The 19,106-nt window shown below is 38.8% G+C and overlaps 3 protein-coding genes and 1 non-coding gene across 5 annotated transcripts; 1 reads left to right on the forward strand and 3 right to left on the reverse strand.

Moving 5' to 3' along the window:
• Window positions 1-1,056: 1,056 nt before the first annotated feature.
• On the forward strand, window positions 1,057-6,920 carry LOC103991010 (uncharacterized). The gene is made up of 10 exons (XM_009410361.3): window positions 1,057-1,190; window positions 1,279-1,335; window positions 1,419-1,478; window positions 1,586-1,654; window positions 1,757-1,849; window positions 5,197-5,301; window positions 5,411-5,488; window positions 5,909-6,028; window positions 6,164-6,257; window positions 6,332-6,920. The coding sequence occupies exons 1-10, from the start codon at window positions 1,080-1,082 to the stop codon at window positions 6,523-6,525; spliced, it is 981 nt and encodes a 326-aa protein (XP_009408636.2). The 5' UTR covers window positions 1,057-1,079; the 3' UTR covers window positions 6,526-6,920.
• A 1,520-nt stretch (window positions 6,921-8,440) lies between these two features.
• TRNAS-GCU (transfer RNA serine (anticodon GCU)) lies at window positions 8,441-8,522 on the reverse strand. Its single transcript has one exon. It is a non-coding gene; the product is annotated as a tRNA-Ser (tRNA).
• Window positions 8,523-9,535: 1,013 nt separating this feature from the next.
• Window positions 9,536-16,718, reverse strand: LOC135584950 (serine/threonine-protein kinase GRIK1-like). 2 transcript variants are annotated; one of them, XM_065183017.1, is made up of 12 exons: window positions 16,576-16,718; window positions 16,207-16,490; window positions 15,712-15,786; window positions 15,556-15,600; window positions 14,812-14,886; window positions 13,871-13,958; window positions 13,634-13,758; window positions 12,855-12,950; window positions 10,608-10,674; window positions 10,389-10,504; window positions 10,235-10,313; window positions 9,536-10,019 (listed from the first exon to the last, which is right to left on the reverse strand). In XM_065183017.1, exons 2-12 carry the CDS (start codon window positions 16,414-16,416, stop codon window positions 9,865-9,867), a joined length of 1,131 nt encoding a protein of 376 aa, XP_065039089.1. In that variant the 5' UTR covers window positions 16,417-16,490; window positions 16,576-16,718; the 3' UTR covers window positions 9,536-9,864. The 2 variants fall into 2 exon arrangements, with proteins under 2 accessions (XP_065039089.1, XP_065039086.1); XM_065183014.1 differs by having other exon boundaries at window positions 16,207-16,675.
• Window positions 16,719-17,226: 508 nt separating this feature from the next.
• On the reverse strand, window positions 17,227-18,930 carry LOC135673770 (peroxidase 59-like). Its single transcript, XM_065183052.1, has 4 exons — window positions 18,401-18,930; window positions 18,112-18,294; window positions 17,837-17,999; window positions 17,227-17,765 (listed from the first exon to the last, which is right to left on the reverse strand). Exons 1-4 carry the CDS (start codon window positions 18,629-18,631, stop codon window positions 17,344-17,346), a joined length of 999 nt encoding a protein of 332 aa, XP_065039124.1. The 5' UTR covers window positions 18,632-18,930; the 3' UTR covers window positions 17,227-17,343.
• Window positions 18,931-19,106: the final 176 nt, after the last annotated feature.

The raw sequence follows: 19,106 nt of genomic DNA on the forward strand, positions 1-19,106 counted from the left end.
GGAGGCCGTGGCCACAGCACTGTCGATCACCAAGCAGCGGGCGCCGCACTAACGTGTTCCGCAAGTGAGGGGTGCACGTGTGCGATTAAAGAGATCTGCCGTCCGCTGCTTCCAGAGAAACTAATCAGAGGGTGGATAGCGCGATGTCATATCAGGTTCTTGGATTTGATCCTGACCATCAGATTTGACAGGATGTAAAATAGATGGTTAGGATTGCCTTCGAGGGTGGGACCAGCCATGAGCTCTTTCTTTTGCGGAAGACCGCTCTATGAAATAAATTATTACATAAATCTTCTTTAAAATTCCGTAAATAGAATGTTAACTGAAATGACTATTTTAACCTCCTCCACGATAGTACTCCTCTTCATATACTTGAGTGTGTTTTGGTCATTTAAAAGTGCGGCTCCGAAAGGTCACCTCTGAAAGAATTTTCCACCTGTTTATTTTTACTCACTCGTTCAACCCGACGTAGCGGCCTAGAAAGATGGTGTAGAGGTAAGTCCCTGTGTGCCCCATGTGATTTCTAATTATGAGACTGGTAAGTTTTAGGGTGACATCGTTATCGTCGGAAGTGGAGAGGTCGTTCGGAAGGAGTCACGGGGCATTAATTCCTTGAAATAATTTCGCCACCCGCACCTGATGAAATAGAACAGCCTGGCTGATCATAGTTTCAATCTTAATCATAGAAATGATTTGATAGATATATCGATAATTATATATTCGTTGTACGCATTAGAGCTTAATAAGATTTGGGTCAAATTCCACCATTAAAATGATTGGAATTCTTCCAAGCGCCCATCAATTATTGTGGACTCCAAACAATCAATTGAATTGAAGAGGGTTTGACCAAATGGTCTGACTAATTGAGCCCGAATTGTTCGATTAGTCTAATTGGAAGCCTGTTGGTGACTTGGTATGAAATGGTCGAGTCCAGTCATCTCAATCGAGTCGGACCTGAGTCGCGATGCGGCGTGGCCGAATCGCTTCGTCGAATGCGATCAAGACGCGAACGGATCGTTCTCGACTGAGACCTAAATAGACCCGAGCGGAGCCCTCTCGTGGCAGCAATAACAGCAGCCATGGAGGAGCATCGAAGACGAGCGGAGCTCGCCGGCCCCCTCGAACTTCTCCCTGCCGTCGACTTCTGCTGCGTCTACGGCTCCTCTCTCCTCCCTAACAACAGTGACAAGGTCAAGTCGCTCCTCTGTCTTCCTCTCCTCCGCCTCATCCGACGCCTTCTGTTGCTCCACTGATCCCCATCTGTTCGCATGTCCTCAGACCTCCATGGTGGATTACATCTTGGGCGTCGCAGACCCCATCCAGTGGCATTCCGAGGCAAGTGCTTCATTTCTCGATGATCTTCTCTCCGAATCCGCAATGAATTTAACTTACATGATTGTGATCGGAGCCAACCACAGAATTTGGAAAGGAACAGGCACCACTACTCGAAATGGATGGGGCGGCTTGGCCCGTCAGCGGTGAGCTTCTCTGTCGATTACTTTGGTTATGGTTGCTTGAGAATGAAGAAAAATGAATTCTTGGGATTTACTTCAATGCGTTGGGTTTATGTTATCTGTTTGCTCAGATCAATTGGGTTGCATATGGGATTGGCGTCGGTGTGCACTTCAATCCGTTTGTGGAGTGGAAGGATAAGGTTTGTGTAGGTTTTAATTCCAAGCTTTTCCTTTACAGTAATTTGGTATTTGGTGTTGGGTTCGTATGGATGATTCAAGCCTGGTGTTCGGATGCTTAACAGATGATAAAGTATGGAGTCGTGCAGATGCATGATTTGGCTATGGATGTACTGACGTGGGACAGGTTCTACCTGAGCGGCCGTTTGCAGAAACCTGTATGTCATTGCTTGAGGTGGTGCTTGGTTAGATTGAGATTTGCTCATTATGAATACCTTGATGTCCATTTCATTTTCTCTGTGGTGTGAGCTTGCCGTATTTCTTGATAACGCCCTTGTTTGGGCATTGATATCTCACATGAATACGATCATATTGTATTGCCCACTACTACTTTTCTGAAGATCTAGACTAGTCACATTGAAACTAGAAATGCCAAAGAAAGCACTAATAAGTATCCTTGCTGATCTTTTAGAAACCTAAGTTAGACCCTCATTCTTTTGTTTTGTGGATCTTTTATTGATTATTGTTCATTCCAAACAGTCAACACTCAAGATCTTATGTATTGGCTCTTTATTTATATGATGACCACAAATGGAATTTTTCATTTTGTTGAGTTTATGACACTTCTCAAGAAAAATGTGATGCAAGCAACTACTTTTGCCCAAGACCTAGTTTTTTTGTTTTCTTATGCTATCTTGTTTCTTTTGAAATCTTGGCAAAAGAAATTAAGGGTTTTGTTGGAGTTTCACATTTATCTCCGGCAATTGAGAATGTAGAAGAGAGATGATGGTTTTCTTACTTGCAAATCCGGTTTTCCTCATGGATGTGGCTCTCATTGGATTTAATTTGCCATCTTTTCTTAAAGAAATTCTGTAGTGTATTTTCTTATAATATTGTTGGCTATGACTCTTATGTTTTAGCCCTTTGCTGAGGCTGATGAGAGCACTCCTCAGTTATGCTACATAGTTCTTTACAAGGAAACTTAGCATGTCCTGAATCTTAAGTAACTTCTTTCAATGTGCTCTGGAGAACTCCAGGCTAGACTTTGATTGTGTTTACCTTACAGCTCGTCTCCACATGTGACTTGGTCCACTATATGCAGCTGCAGAGAAACATTTTCTGGCTAGCCTTTTAAGCACTGATTAAATGTAAATTTGTCTACTTGGATAACTATTCAATAACTTCAACTGTTCCTTTTTCCTTGGAAAAACAAAATCAGATTATGAATTTTCAATACTTCAACAACTATGTCCAAGTATACTGAAACTAACAGTTAGACACTATTTTCTCCTTTTCATAACTTATTTTTCTTTTTCTTTCAAGCTTACTACCACACAATTGTATTTTTCTCATAATGACATGAATTATTCCAAGTTTGAAAATAGCTTTGATACATTTTGATACACATAAATTTTGTTACTGGGTTGCTTGAAATGTTTTGATTTATTGGGTAGGTCTACTACGTTATTATGCAAATGGTTTTACAAGTTTATTTATATTATTTCTTAACTATTTAAATTTTTTATTGTTCATTTAAGAGTATAATGCATCCAAAAGCTACAGTATAGTGAAGGGTAAACTACCTACAGTATAGTGAAGGGTAAACTAGGAAGAGTTAGTGGACCTTGATTAGAACATATCCATTCTTGTTCTTTTGCATTTACTTTATATATCATCTTGTTCTTTTTTTTCACATTAAAATTCATTCTCAGCTTTATGTTTCTTTTTCTTTTGATATCAACTCCTATAAACCCTTTTCTCTTTGTTCTCTATCCAGTCACTATGTTTCAGCAATTATCTTCTAGAAACAGAGCATCTAGATGATGTCTTGGTGCTAGTTGTGACAGTTCTCTATTTTGCCATCTTTATGCGTTTGTTATGCATATTCTGGGTTATATTCGTTAATTTTTTCACTATTTAATTTTATGGTACCTTTTGTGTTTTGTTCATTTTCAGATGCATAAACTTTCACCAGTTTTGACAACCAGTTGATCAATATTTTCTTATATATGTTTAAAGTAAGTAACAAATTGGATAGGAAAGAGAGACGATCACTATTTGCCCTTTGCTTCATGCCTTTTCTTTTCTTTTCTTGTAACCTGTGTTTGTTTGTCTCCGTAAAATTTGACTAGTGCTAGTTAACCTGTTAGTGTCAAAAGGTAGTCAGTGCATCTCAAGTGGTTAAAACCACAGGGCCTAAGATACCTCCTTGGTTGGAGCAAGTAATGGGTCCACATCATGTCTACAGCGAATTTCGGTTGGTAATATTCTTGATATGAGGAACCAACTGTGAGGCTTGTGTGCCAAATAAAATATATCGAGTTTGAACAGTGGTAAGACATTCTGCTTGAAGATGAATTAAGGGGCCAAATCTAGTTATTTGAGGTTTATTTAACCTTAATAGAAGGGGCAGGGACAAATAAGAATGTAGTGCAGAATAAACAGAAATAACACTTTGAAAGAGTGTGGTGACGGTTTACGTATGGAAGTGAAACTATAATCATCTTTGCGAGGTAGGTCCATTTAGGAGTGTTCTCTTTTCCATGTCTATAGTATTTATATGACAAGCTGCATATGGAAACAATGGGGTTGGCATCATGAAAATCATCATATATAGTTGTCAACAAATGATAGAAGCAAGGATTCTAATTTCGAATTATACCGCCCATACTAGGCAGTACGTACCGGTCTGCTGGGGACCGCCCGCTACCGGGCGGTACCATTGATCTAGCTCGGTATCGGACTGTAACGGTCGATTTCGACCGTCGTCACTCGCTACTGAGCGGTATCAGCTTGGCTACGGTGAGGGAAGAAGAAGCGTAAAGGGAGAAGAGGGAGAAGGCACTCAAAGAAGAGGGAGAATCGGGAGAACCTCAATGCTTCTCGATCCAACGTCGCCCTCCCTCAACGATCCTGATCTAGGAGATAACGGAGAGGCGGCGACTTGGCTTCTTCTTCGCAGCGTTCTTCGCCAAAGGCCGGAGACGTTTGCGACCTTCAACATCTTCGTCGAACGCCGCAGATGAGGAGAAGACTGCGTTCTTCTCCTCGTCGAGGCGACGTCGCTGAGGCAATGTTCGCCTCCTTTTTTTATTTTTAATATTATTTTAATATTTTAATATATTGATTTTTATATTTTTTGTATTATAGCATATATATATATATATATATATATATACACGTACCAACTTGGTGTACCATACTATACCGAGCAGAGCTCGATACGTTGGTATAATACGAAATTACGAACCGTAGATAGAAGTATATATGATCATTTGTGTTGTTTCGTAGTGATGTGACTCATATTAACCAATGATGATAGAGTTTGACTGACGCAAGGATGCTTGACTAGAGAACTTGCCTAGGGTTTTAAAGACGTGTTTTTCTTTTCTTTTGTAATAATCTAATAAACATTATTTCATATACCTACATGCATGATTGTGCTTGGTCGTATCTCTTTAGACAGTCCTTTTTATCAACTTGATGTGTACACTGATGTTCTGCATATCTCTAAGATGCTTCATTTTATTTATCTTTATATTGTTTAGTTTCATGTTTCTTACAGGTTCAGGTCCTAATTGATAACTGGGATATACAAAAGGTTAACTTGATTAACCTGAAAGCAGCAACTTCTGCTTCACTACTCCTTTTACCAGCTAAATTTAGTGAGGTGTACTTTCTGTTGTTAACTGTGATCTTACAGTTTCTAATAGGGGATTGTTTTTCCACTTGCCTATTGGATTACCTAAATTTCTTATTAAAAGTTTCTTATGATTTAGGAAGATCTATATGCTAAAATCTGTAGTCTTTCGTACATGGGTGATTTGCGAATGCTGTTTGCAGAGGACAAGAATAAGGTCAGTAAACTCACATCTGACACGGTCACTCAGACAGTGTTTCCCTGCCTAATCCACCAAAGAATATATGCTACTATCTAAAGCAATTTTATGATGGTTATCTGTTTCAGCTTAGCTATATATTTGCTATAAGCAATTATCTAATTTACATAAACTACTGTATGTAAGTTTGAAATTGGAGCTTCAGCAGGATGTTTGATTTCATTTTTCATGGAACTGGCAATTCCTCAGTAACATACTAATAGAATTGCATTTTCATTATGTATTTGTCTAGTGAAAAGATTGACCATTACATACCTTTTTTTGTTCAATTCCTCAGATAAGCAAATTGAATTGGAAAAACAAATGCAACTTCTTAATCTGTAAAACATCATTCCATCATGCCTGTCTTTTTTTGTGTTTCATATGGTGAATCAACAGGTAAAGAACATTGTCCGTGGAAGTTTTACATCGTTTCAGTCCATGTATAAGCCATCACTACAAGAGTTTGCGGCTGAAGGGTTGCTTCAGATTCCTTCTGCTGGTCATGAATTTGAACAGGTTTCTTCATTTCCTGAAGTTTTGGCAAATGATCTAATGAGTTTGTACATTATAACTTGGTTAACTTATCTACCATGTTCATAGATTGAAACTGACACATTATTTCATGGTGAAATATGATAAACATTTTGGTAGGACTGTGGTTTATCAGCGACAAGGAATCATTTCTTCTCTCTTCCTTGGACCATCCAAAGACGTTTAGGAATGAAGCATGAGATAGATGGATCAGGTATGACCCTCGTTCTGATGATGGTAAGATTCGGCTATGAGCCCATATGAAACCGAGATCAATTTCTATTGTAGGAATCAAAAAGCCCCAGACCACCATTACTTCTAGAGAATTGGCTGCTAACCGTGTGACCAAAGCTTTGAGACGTCTTGTAATGATATCCAGTGCGAGGCAGGCAATGTCTGGATTAGCTGCTACTGGCGGAGTGGCTGCTGCTCGTTATCTCGCAAGAAAAATATCCAAGGCTTGGAAGTCCAGAATGTCTTGACGTTAGATTTCCATCTGAAGGTCTTTTTGTTGTGCATTTGGTTGATTAATGCACAATAAAGTTCCCGATAACGAAAGATGATAAAGGTAGCAAACACTGAGAAGCAACGAGATGTTGTTTCAGTAGACTGCAACAAGATATCCAAGGCGTGGAAATCCAGGACACCTTGAGCTTCTCTCTTTTTGAAGGACTATTTCCTTTTGTTGCTTCGGGTAGAGTAGATCTTTGTGATCCATTGGTCATCTGCAACTGGCGAAGGAATGTGATGAGGAGATAAGGTATCTGTATTTATAGAATCGACTGTGTTGTAATCTTTTCTATTACATTTGGAAGGAACTTTTTTCTGAAGTCTTATAAGAAATAAAAGGGAGGGAAGGAAAGTAAATCTTGTATTATGTTTGGCTGAAACATTTTCTTTGGTCAACGAGAACTATGTAGCAAGTGTAAAGAATGAAACAAATGTAGCATAGGAGATTCGATTCCTGTTAGATTTTTTTAGTAGGTCTTTAAATTTAAAAAATTTATATTTGGATTCTTATAGTTATCAAGGTGAAATATCTAGTTTTATTTACATTAACGTCGTTGATTTTACTGATGGAAATATAAAAACGATAGGTAAAAAGATAATTTTAATTGGGCGACAGGTGGTTGTTGTGATCGAGGGACATCAATGGTAAAAGTTGAGGCAAAGGGAGAGGAGGAAGAAGACGACAGAGATGTCGACCCTATGTATCTACGTTGATGTCGCTGGGCAATTGCGTTGGCAACTTGGGCTTCACATTCAACGACCCGAGCGATCTGTAATACGATAATAGTGATTAGCCTTGTAGGCACTTCGGAGCACGCCTCTGGTCATCAAAGTATCACCCAACTATCCATTTCCACTATCGCATCCTACTCTCGTAGCTTGATAGTGAACCACAACACAACCGCGAGGACCACTCGTAGTGGTAGGGCTGCGATTGTTTCTTGGAGTGAGTCATTACTTCTATGCATCGTTGTCTGCTCCGCAACCCCATCCTTCGGCTCCAACTCAACAGGACGACCTCCACTCTCTCCTCAACCACCTCGGCCATCACTTTGTGATCATTTGTTGAGGATCTGCGAGATTCTTCTCTCGAGGCATTGTCGTCAACTCGAAGGTGGAGAGACAAGGGCTAGAGAACAAGAATGCCACAAAGGGGAAACAGTAGGATTGAGATCGTTGGAAGCACAAAGGGGGCGAACCCGTTGCGGACCTATGCCGAAGATATCGCATCCAGCTTCGAGGGAGTTCCAAGCGACATATGTGATCTAATGGATATGGCGAGTCATGAGGAAGTTGGCGCTATGGACGGATGCATCGCAAGCCCAACAAAGGAAGGCCACGTTCGACTCACAATAGATCGTCGCCCTTTCGCTGCCTTGCATTTATTTCAACGTTACTCGATAACTACGTCGGCATCGACGTAGATGCAAAGCAATATCGCTCTACGTCATCCTCTTCCTCCTATCCCTTTATTTCATCTTTCGTCGTCACTCTCTTTTCTCATTCATAATCACCACTCGTGGCTCCCAATAGCGTCGGTGTTCACCACACCGAAAATATAATTGAGATATTAAAATTATATTTTTGTCTATTATTTTTATGTTTTCGACGGTAAATTAAGACAAATGAAACTAAAACGTTTTATTTTCATAACTATAGAGATTTTAATATAATTTTTTTAAATCTATAGATCGGGATGTTAAAAATATCTAACTTAATGGTAATATATAATTAGCAAAAAATAAAAAAAAAGTTAGAGAACAGACCGAATGAAAAAAAAAAAAAAAAAAAAAGAGGTTAGGGAATTCACGAATCGAGAAGAACGCGGCAGAGGAGGGAAAACAGAAAGATAGATCGATATAAACATGGCGAAAAACCAAACGAAACCGTCGCCTGAGAGATTCGAACTCTCGCGGGGAAACCCCATGTACTTAGCAGGCACACGCCTTAACCACTCGGCCAAAGCGACGATGACGATTACCGGTGAAACGAATAATGTTAACTTATATATATTTTCGATGTTTTATTTCTCCCATTAAATCAAATCGTTCTTTAGATGTTTCTAGAAACACTAGATGACTGCTTCCCACCCGAAGGGCTCAGAGGTGGTTATCCATGCATTTTCTCAATGACAACGACAGCAATCAATTCGATGGCCCTATGGACATAAAAAAACATCCTATTTATGGGCAGAACAATGAAGGTTCTTTTCTTTTGACCCCCACTAGGACGACTCCCTGGAGATTATTTATTAGGGAAGATTGGTAAATGCCTTGCTGCTTTGTTGCCAACAGAATGATGTGGGTGATGTTGTCAGCTTACCATAACTATTTATTTGCTTTACAATTATCACAACCTTCTTCTTCCTGATGCAAGGAAATAAAAATCTGCATTTCCTAATAATAAATGTATGGAATTAGTGAAGTCTGCTGCAGAAGATCTCATCAAAATATGGAAGAAGAAGAAGAAGACACAGTGGATGGATTAAAAGTCACTATGGGCCACTCCCACACACATATTAGAGGGGAGAAATATCTAACACAAAATCATCAAAAACAAAAACAAAATAAAATTGCAACCGAAAAAGAATGCCATACCACAGGCTTTATGAAGAAAACAGCAGCATAACATCCCACCTTTAAAAAGTCCATATGAAACTTGACACCCAACAATTCAAACAACCAAGACCGCAACAACTTGTCCAACTGGCACATGCACATCACAAAATCAAAGGAGCAGTTCAGAGCACATCAGGTTTGATTGTAAAAGATTAATATAGTTAGGTCACATTACAATTTGTTGTTGTAGTTAAGAACACAAAATTAATTCCGATCCATAGCGTTAGCTCATCGTGGCCAACACGAAACATAGAAGAGAGAAGCGAGAATTACTAAAGAACCAACAAATGGATCAGTATTACCATAACCCAAAGTCAACAAATGAAAACAGACCTTGCGCTACATCCACAAAAAAAGATCGCCAGAAAGCAAAACCCTACACCTCAATTACACGGCATAAAATGACAGCCATCTCATACAACAATCAATTTATGTTCAGTAAATTACAGTGGCTCTCTGTAAGTATGAAATTGCTTTGATTACATTTCTATGCCTACTGGTAACATACAAGAGCAGATAACATGCCGAAGCATTATAATAATTAACGAGTGTTGGAAAAGGGAGATTTGGTATTAACCCAAATTGATCGGTTCAATTCATTTTGACACACCCCAGTTCCAAGAGAGTTTTGCTAGTGGCAGTCAATGCAATTTTGTAAAAGAAACAAGTTAATAACTTATGAAACTTTAGCGTTCAGGTACCATTTGTGTCAGATTTGGATCCCATCTGATTTTCCTTTCGAGTGCTGCCACTTTTGCATAAACATGATGTCCGAGGTATTGATCCACAGTCCCTGACTACCCAGGGATGATCGGCCACATCAACTAGTGTCATCCTCTGCACTGGATCTGAAAAAAAGTAATCAATATAATTGAACTATAATTTCATTCAAATAATTAGACTTAACGGCAACTTTCACTGTTTGCATGTATTGGATCGAATAGCAAATTCTTTGTGAATTAAAGATTTGCAAATCATCCAACAGAAACATATATGATTGGATCACAAATGATGACTAAGAGAGCTACTTATCATAACAACATGAGCAGAAGTTAACACTTGCCTTTACACAAAAGTCCCTTTAGTAAATCCTTCAGCTCAGGATCAACTTCCTTGGGCAGATCCAATGGACTATGAACTATCTGAAATGTAGTGTACAAAGTGTATTGAGAAATTTACAACGTTCACAAATATCAAGAGCAGTAGTTGTAGGTTACCTTGTCATATGTATCTTTTAAACTATCTCCAACAAATGGGCAACAGCCTAATGTCATACAGTATAATGTCACACCAACAGCCCATATGTCAGCAACTTTACCATGGTAACTTGATCCTGTCAGAATATATCACAAACTTGGGGTTTAACAATTGCCCAAACTAGAGTAGTGATGAACTTCAAACTTTAAATAGAAATTGTGATCGAGATGAATAATAACCTAAACAGCATTCAGGTGCAGTAAAAACAGGGGTTCCAGGAGACCTGCAAAGGACATCATTGCCATCCTACAAAATAATGAGTCAAATCAAGTCAAGCCAATTTATAAAATCATAACTGCTACAATGAAAGATGAAATCAGTTTGACAAAGACAACAAAACAAATGATGTAAAAATTTCACAGGAAAAATATAGTTATGACAAGAGGTTCCATTTATTTAATACATAACAACAAACACTACTACCAAGGTTAGTAGCATTCTTGCTTTTTTTTACTGGCAAAGCAAAGATCAATAAAATGGAAGTGGTGTGCAGGCAATCAGGCCACTGGTAGAGCATATGCGGTAAGCAGGTGCATGTATGAATGCAAGAGAGGTCCCTGTTCTGAAGTCTTTAGTAAGAACGAAAATTAAGAAAATATTACGAAACTAGTGATTAATGAGAGAACCAGTTTGGAAAAAAATGGAAAAGAGAAACATGGGCAACAGAGGATGGTCCAGAGATATATGGGAATGCAGCAAGGTGTGTAGGGAAAAAGACAGCAGCAAGATTATAAAAGTTTCAGGGAGAAGGTGAAGATGATCAAGAAAGCACATAGCTTTAAATTGAATTCCGTGGTTGCTTTTCATTAGTCAATAGTTGACACTTGCAGCTACTTGCCACCAAAGGAAGAGAGGGAGAAATGGAGAGAAGGTGAGAACATGGAAAGAAATGGAATATTTATCAACCATACGCATATGCAAACAACTAAACTATCTGAACCACTTTTTGGTTTCAGGAACCATGTTTTCTTGGACCACAGTACACTGGAGTGCAAGTATAGTAGCATGATAGTATCCAGTATAGTCTTTACTCATCCCCTGATAATTTAGGCAGAAGACATATGAATATACTCGAAAGGAGACAAACATCGTTGGATTTGGAGATATACAACAACATGCTGTAATGTTCTAACTATTTGGATTTGGAGATATGTTCAAAATATATTTTTAATTACTAGATTGTCAGTCAACTAATGTATTCTGTTTTTCAGACCATGTAAACTATCTGTTTATGATGCCTTTATCATTAGTTGTTCCAAATTCCAATACCTTTACTTCAACTTTTATGTCTACCGCGACACGATTGTGTCATTAATTTTTGCTTGTCATTTAGGTTGTTGCACTACTGTCAACCTCCCTGGATACTATAGTTTATAAGGTTCTGACTATAATTTTCAAGCTTGGCCAATCCTGATCTGGATCCACTGAGTTGGATCAGCATCGAAAATCCCACATATCCTGGTTTCTCGGATATATTGACAAATTGGCTAATTTTAGAAAAAAAATTCAGGCAATTCCTTCTGATTCAGGGTGATTCCAACCCAGATCCTATGATCCCATAGGCATTCCAGCTGAAAGAAGAAGAGGAAAAAAATAGAAGAGAAGAGAGAGAAAGAGAAAGAGAAGGGAGGAGAGGGAGAGGAAGAGAAATAGACTACACACTCCACTGTTGTTACTTGTCATTGCCATTTTAGCCATCAACAACATCAATGTTGTACTAGTAACTCATCAAGGAGCAAAGCTTATGTGCATGATAGGGCTCGAGCGCGAGCGATATTTATAATTCTCCAAAAATATTTACAAAGTTTAAATATAATGTAAAATTTATTATTTATTCTCTCTTTATAATATAATGTAAATATTTATAATGTAAATATAATGTAAAATTTAATATTTACAAAGTTTAAGTAATATAATGTAAAATTTATTATTTAAATTTTTATTTTGTAATTTTATGGTTTTTCTCTCTTTGTGAAATTTAATTTATTTTCTTGACCCATCAGTTCAATATGCCAATTCTGCAAATACTGATTTTATTGCAGATGGCATATCTTGATTCCAATTTTGTTTTTGCGAGCTAAGGAAGCATCACTAAATTTATTTACATGTAATGAATCAATACCTTGATTTCTTTCATTCTTTCAAAGTCAACACCAAAACTGTTATGCAAAAAAGGCACAACTGATCATGATAATATGTTGTTGTATTTCATATATTCTTATTGTCTGGATCTAGAAACAAGAGACATTTAAGTAAAATTTAATTCACATATAGAATACATTATCATCAAACTAATCCTTAAAAGTAACATGTGTTTCAAGGTTTCAATTATGGTGTAGCATTAGTGACCAGAAGAAACCACAACCATCGAGTTGCCACCAACATCATGCTGAATGAAATATAAAATTTCAGGGGATAAAATTTACCTCAAAAGCATGGCTGACACTGAAATCACCAATTTTTACTGCTCCCTCTCTTGTTACCAAAAGGTTATCAGGCTTGATATCTCCATGGACAATATCCTAAACAGAAGAAAGATGTGATACAATAAGCATCAAAGCATAACTTAAGAATGTTTTGGCGATATTGAAATCTGAAGTGCAAATTCTTAACCATTTAAATTTGTAAATTATGCCCTTATATGCAATGAAAACAAAATAGCATATTATGTCTCCTCTCCATAACAAAATAGCTAGCCAAGTGATCTATAAGTTTATATCCTTTTGCAGCCAAAGTCAGTTGTCTGACAACTCTTGTAAGACCATTTTTTCCAATTTCCTGTACACACCTAGTGCTGCCCCTGACTCCCTGACATGTCATACTGATTATGGTACATAATGATCTTCCTTTTGATGTTTACTCCTGAATTTTCAGATCATTCACAACCACTATGACACTAATAGTTAGCATATCACAGACTATCCAGATAAGACAAAGGTAGAAGCAGTCATCTATGTTCTAGGCCTTCAAAGGTGACATGGTTTTAAAATATCTGGCAAAATAGCCCATAACTTTCAAAGAAAAATCAAACAGTGACATATATTCAACTGAACATTCTATGGTCACAGAATGACCTGGAAAAGCTTGTGGTCCATACAACTAAAAAAGTTCTCTTCTTATTTTATAAAAGAAATAAGAATAAGTTAACTTGCACTTAAATAAAGAAAAGTTTCTCCTAAAAGAATGGGAAAACAGAATAACTTACATGAGCATGCAGATATACGAGCCCAGCAATTATGCCTCTCAAGTATCGTCTAGAGGTAATTTCTCCTATCCCTCCAAGTGTACCAGAAGAACCACATACCGAGCTGCCTTCCACATATTCTAGTACTATAACGAAAAACATCTTATATAATGAGGTCACAATTATGAATCATCCAGATGAAACCAATATATTAACAGAAGACAAGGAATGAAAGAATGTCAAATATTAACTAGTTACCCATGTATAAATTATCTGACTCTGGGTCATCGATCACTTCAATAAGATTAATTAGATTTGGATGTTCTATTATCTTCATAATTGATACCTGCAGAAAGATTAAGAAAAGCTGGATGAAATTCGACTTTAAAATGATGTCCAGTAGAAAGTGGTAATCAACTGGTAGAAAGTGGCAATTAGATTAATCAAGAAAGTAGTATATTTGAGCTGCATTTAACATGTAGAAGACTTGAACTTGTTAGTGCATAAATATATACTATCAGATGGAAGATATATAATACATATATTAGCAATCTACATGACTGACTTGACATTCAATGGTTCTAAGATGAATATACCAACATGCAATTATGTACCTGAGATTGTTCTTTTTGTTCAAACAGGAGTCTGAAAAGAAAATCTTGGAAGCATATCACTAGCAAAATTTTAGCCATAATCATGCATTATCAAAATGCCATAGAATCAAACATCAGAGAAGGAACAAAAAAGGTCCAGCAATGTAAATATTTCAAATAATTATAGCATTAACCACAAGACAATTGCCTGTGATTTCAGCAGACTATTAGGTATAGAACCAAACTAAAGATAATTGCTTTATGCAAAAAATTGAATTTCACTGCATGTTGATATCACTGTGAGCAAAAGCTAAAATTGCCTGGCCATGTATAGGTATAGTAAATGCACTATAGCATGGTCCAGCATCTGGCAATAAAAATAACTGGCATGGCAGTCCTTAGCTTTGTCATTAAATAAGATTTGTTATACTTAGCACAATTCTATATATTGCATAGATTCACTATGAATGATATGAAACATCTACACAGCAAGAAACATCTTTACAGCAAGAAGGCAGAAAGGAATACTGACAAAAATACAAAGAGTACAGTATAAATTGTTTTTAGCAACCAAGCATGATTAAGATAAAGGTGCAAAGCTTCTACCTCCCTAAAAACATCTGTCATAGCTGTTTCAGTGGAAGTAACTTGCAACCTAGAGAGACGAGACTTGTAAAATGCCTGCGCTGGACAAATATTCCAACATTAGAGTAATTGTTGCTTTTTTGCTTTTACGAAAATAGAATTTTAAATTAGTGTAAATATCAGCTTATTCATATAATTGGCACATCCAATGCTGACAAACCTAGTATCTAGATGTACTTTCTCTGTGAATGATTCCATCATAAAAGAGAAAATTCTAACAAAATTTAGCAATATTTACTAATAGCATATGCATTTTGTCTAATGCTGTCATACAATGGAAAGGAAATTAATATTCCTTTAACAATCTCAGAGGCACGATAATCTTGTTTTGGAAAACAAAAAACAAGGGGATATGTCGAAATTTGTACAGCTTACTGAAAACACATATAAAGCAATCAATAGATTGTTACATGGAAAAAGAAGCAGAACGCATACATGCAACTGAGAGAAGAAATGCTCAAAGCATGTATATAAAAATAAGAACTAGTTCCAATGCAAGAAAGTTTCCTATCCAATAAATTTGAACTCCTAAAGTAGCCTTTTATATTTGCCAATTTATCTACAACAAATACAAGTAATACCATAGCTGAGAAGAACATCAACATATTGTTACAATCAGTAATTTCATAATTAAGTCTCATTGAAAATTTTACGGACTACAGAAACCTAAAAAAAAAAAAAAGAGGGATTAACAAGAGACGACACCTTGATTGCATACTGCTTGCCATCGTTATTGCTCCGATATAATACCTACCTCATAATTAAAAATGAAAATACCATCTCAGTTTTAGAAAAAAAAAAAAACATATTAAAGATCACTTGGGAAACTATTATTTTCTGACAGCTGATTGAGGCCCGTACCACTTTCCCATAGCTTCCATGGCCTACGGTACATTCTTTGACATACTCATTGATCATCTTTTGTCCAGAAGCATCCTGCAAAAGTAACAGAAGAAACCAACCATGGAGGGCTTGTCATGCAAAAGCATATACTTCAATACTCGTACATGCAAAACTAAATAACCATCAGAAAATACAAACAACCAATGTCGACGAGAGTGTAAGCCCAAGCCGGTCAGAGGAGAAGTATGAAAACAGGAGTCGAGGTAATAATGAAAATTTAAACTTCATTGGGCTCAAACTATCACATGTATCTCAATCGATCATTTGAGCATATATAGAAAAAGAGTAGGCAGATAGATCATCTTGATGACGAATGCTACTTGATTCTGCCCAATTGTTATATAATTCTTCTGCCTATTTCTCAAAAAGGTGCAATTTGATGGCAATTCCAGAAGCAACGAGCAAAACAAAAGGATTCAAGAAACAAAAACACCGACAGGGCATAGGACATACCCGGTCCAGAGTCAAACGTTTCGTTTCCTTCACGGGTTTCTCCCTGCAGATGGGGCGATTCGTCGGCAGCATCAAAGGCGCCATCTTCCGGCCGCGACCCAGCATCCACACTTTCTCGAAATCCACATCATCGTCGGGCTTCTTGAGGAACCCGAGGCAGCCGCAGCAGCCAACGTCCAAATCCGAATCGGGAAGCACAAAGCCCGACATGGGATGAACCGTCCCTCGAGCATAAACCGACCAAAATTCGACGACTACGGGAGAAGAGGCTTCGATCGGAGTCCCTGGAAAACGAATAGGGACTGGGGAGGCCGTAGATCGGGGAGAGAGAGAGGGGGGAGGGGTGGCGTGCGGGAGACAAAAGCGCACCTCCGCTTCTCTTCGGCTGTCGCGTTAGGTTTTGTTCGTTCGAGTCTGTTGTCGGTTCGCCTGGTGACGGGACCGCCGATCGGAGACCGGAAAAGACGGAGGAACGATGCTTGGCCGACGACTTCGGGTACGACTGTAGGCATGACGAGGTACGACTGATCGACTAAACCCGAATCCGAACATGGCTTTTCGGGTTCAAGGAAAATGGAACCCGATTTAATCGGATCAAATAATCTTAGCTATCAAAAAAATCCGATCCATTATAATAAATAAATTAGGTGTTTAAATTCGCATCAGATACATATTTCTATTATCCAAATTTATTCCAAATTAAATAAAAAATATCTTCTTTAATTGTAATAAACTTCAATAACATAAGATTAAAAGTTTATATTAAATTGTTTTGCTTAATATAGCTTTATTTTTGGAGTTTTCATCTCCATTCACTGTTGATAACCGTGGCATAATGTTAAATCTAAATTTTATTACTTATTACTACAACAAAACATATTCTTATATGTGATTTTTGTGTACACTTACTGTTAAAACTGTGTCATAGGTGAAAAAATGTAACAATTATTTTACTCACTACAGATAATAATCACGATACTAATATCGGATCATGCATAACTTTGTCTTCGAGATTATAAATGAGATGAAAGGATGGTCTTCATAACTTCAATCATGCATAACTTTGTCTTCGAGATTATAAATCACAGCCCCATATATATATATAGTAAGAAGCTTGTCATCTTGCTCTACGAATGACTAGTTGACAACCCTGCAGTTCCGACGGATCTCTCCGGCAGAGGAGGTGAGGGGGCTTATGTTCCCCATCTTGATCATGGAGTTGACGAAGTCCCTGAAGAAGAGGCTGCTGCTGTTGCTGTACGCCTGCACGAGCGCCTTCGTCGCCGCCTGGCCCTCGTCGCTCGAGAAGAGACCTTGGTCGGATGACAGCAGGCCCTTCTCCTCCAACAGGTTCTTGAAGTAGTGGTTGTCGAAGGCGTAGTTGGAGTTGCGGTCGAGGGGGGCGGTCGCGTTCCCGTCGCCGCCGCTCTGTGGGCAGAGGGTTTGCAGCTCCGTCGCCATGCTCGGGTCCAGCGTTGGGTCCACGGAGGAGTCCTCGGAGAAGTCATACAAGCGGCCGCTGAAGGTCACGCATCGAGCTCGGCCGATCGTGTGGCCGCCTGCGCATGCAGTGCAATCAATCAATGGGTTGTGGAGAAGGAAGCGTGCAACTGCTGGGATCGGTGCACACCTGATAAAGAGACCACGTCGGTGGTGTTGAGACCAACAGCAACAAACTTGTCGATGATGGTGTCGATGGAGTCGAAGGGAGAAGGAAGGTCATTAGCTCCAGTCTGGTTCGCTACCAACCCATCCCTTCTTCCCAGAAGAACGTTCCAATAAGGACCTCCACTCTGAAACCAACACTCCATCATTCCATGTACATTCTCTCTCTTCTGCTAAAGCTATCTCTAATATATGTAGAGAGAGAGAGAGAGAGAGAGAGAAAGAAGAGAGATGATGTACCAAATACACCGAGTCTCTAGCTGCTATAGTAAGTATATCTGCACAAGACACAGTTGCATTGCATGCGTTCTCCACTGCAGTCTTTATGGTGTCGATGACATCAAAACCCCTCGCAGAGTTCCGATTGGGAAGGGCAAGCTTCTCGCTGTCACTCCCATCAAGAAGAACTGAACCATCACAACCCTGCACGAAAAGGTCCATCGAGGAGAAAGAAATTAACCAAGAGAGCGAAGCCTATCTGCTATCTCACTGATGCATACACATATAAGCAAGTGAAGGAAGAACTCACGTTCACAAAGCAATCATGGAAGTGGAGCCTCAGCAGTGAAGCTGCCATCCTGGTGTCGTTCCTGAGAGCACTAAAAAGCTGGCGGCGGACCACCCTGAACACGGCGGGGCAACTGTTTGCGTAGAAATCCGTGCTCAGCTGTGATCTGCAAACCCCCATGCTCAGCCACAGCACCACCAAAGCTGTGATCAAGGAAGGAACGACGTTGCTAACACTCTCACAACCCTTCATCTCTCTCTCTCTCTATTATATGTATCTGTCTCTTTCTCTCCACTGCTTGATGTGTTGAAGCCATGAGAAGGATCGTTTTATAGAGAGTTGCAGATGGAAAAGGAGTTGCCATGCTTATCTTGGCTTTTGCAGATGGAGGGAGCTTCAGTGCGCATTAGCCATCAGCACTACTGCTGCCGTCGTGGATCGGAGAGAGCAAGATAATGGCCGCAAGAAGTGAGGATGGAGAAGGACTGGGAAGGGACCTCGTGTCCTTTTGCAGGGGTCAGGTCAACGGAATCGAGCTGCATGCGTGCGTCGTCCCACCTTTGCATATATTGCTGCCGATGAAGAGAGCACTGATGAGAGTATTATAAGCAGGTAAAGCACGTGATTCGGTATGTGTCGAAGAAGCTAAAGCAGTTGACCTTGATAGGCCGCTACATTACCCCCTGATATGAAGGCGGCTTGATGAACCAACCCGTGCATCTCCAAT

Source organism: Musa acuminata, chromosome BXJ1-1 (assembly GCF_036884655.1).
Source record: "Musa acuminata AAA Group cultivar baxijiao chromosome BXJ1-1, Cavendish_Baxijiao_AAA, whole genome shotgun sequence".
Classification (NCBI taxonomy): Eukaryota; Viridiplantae; Streptophyta; class Magnoliopsida; order Zingiberales; family Musaceae; genus Musa; species Musa acuminata.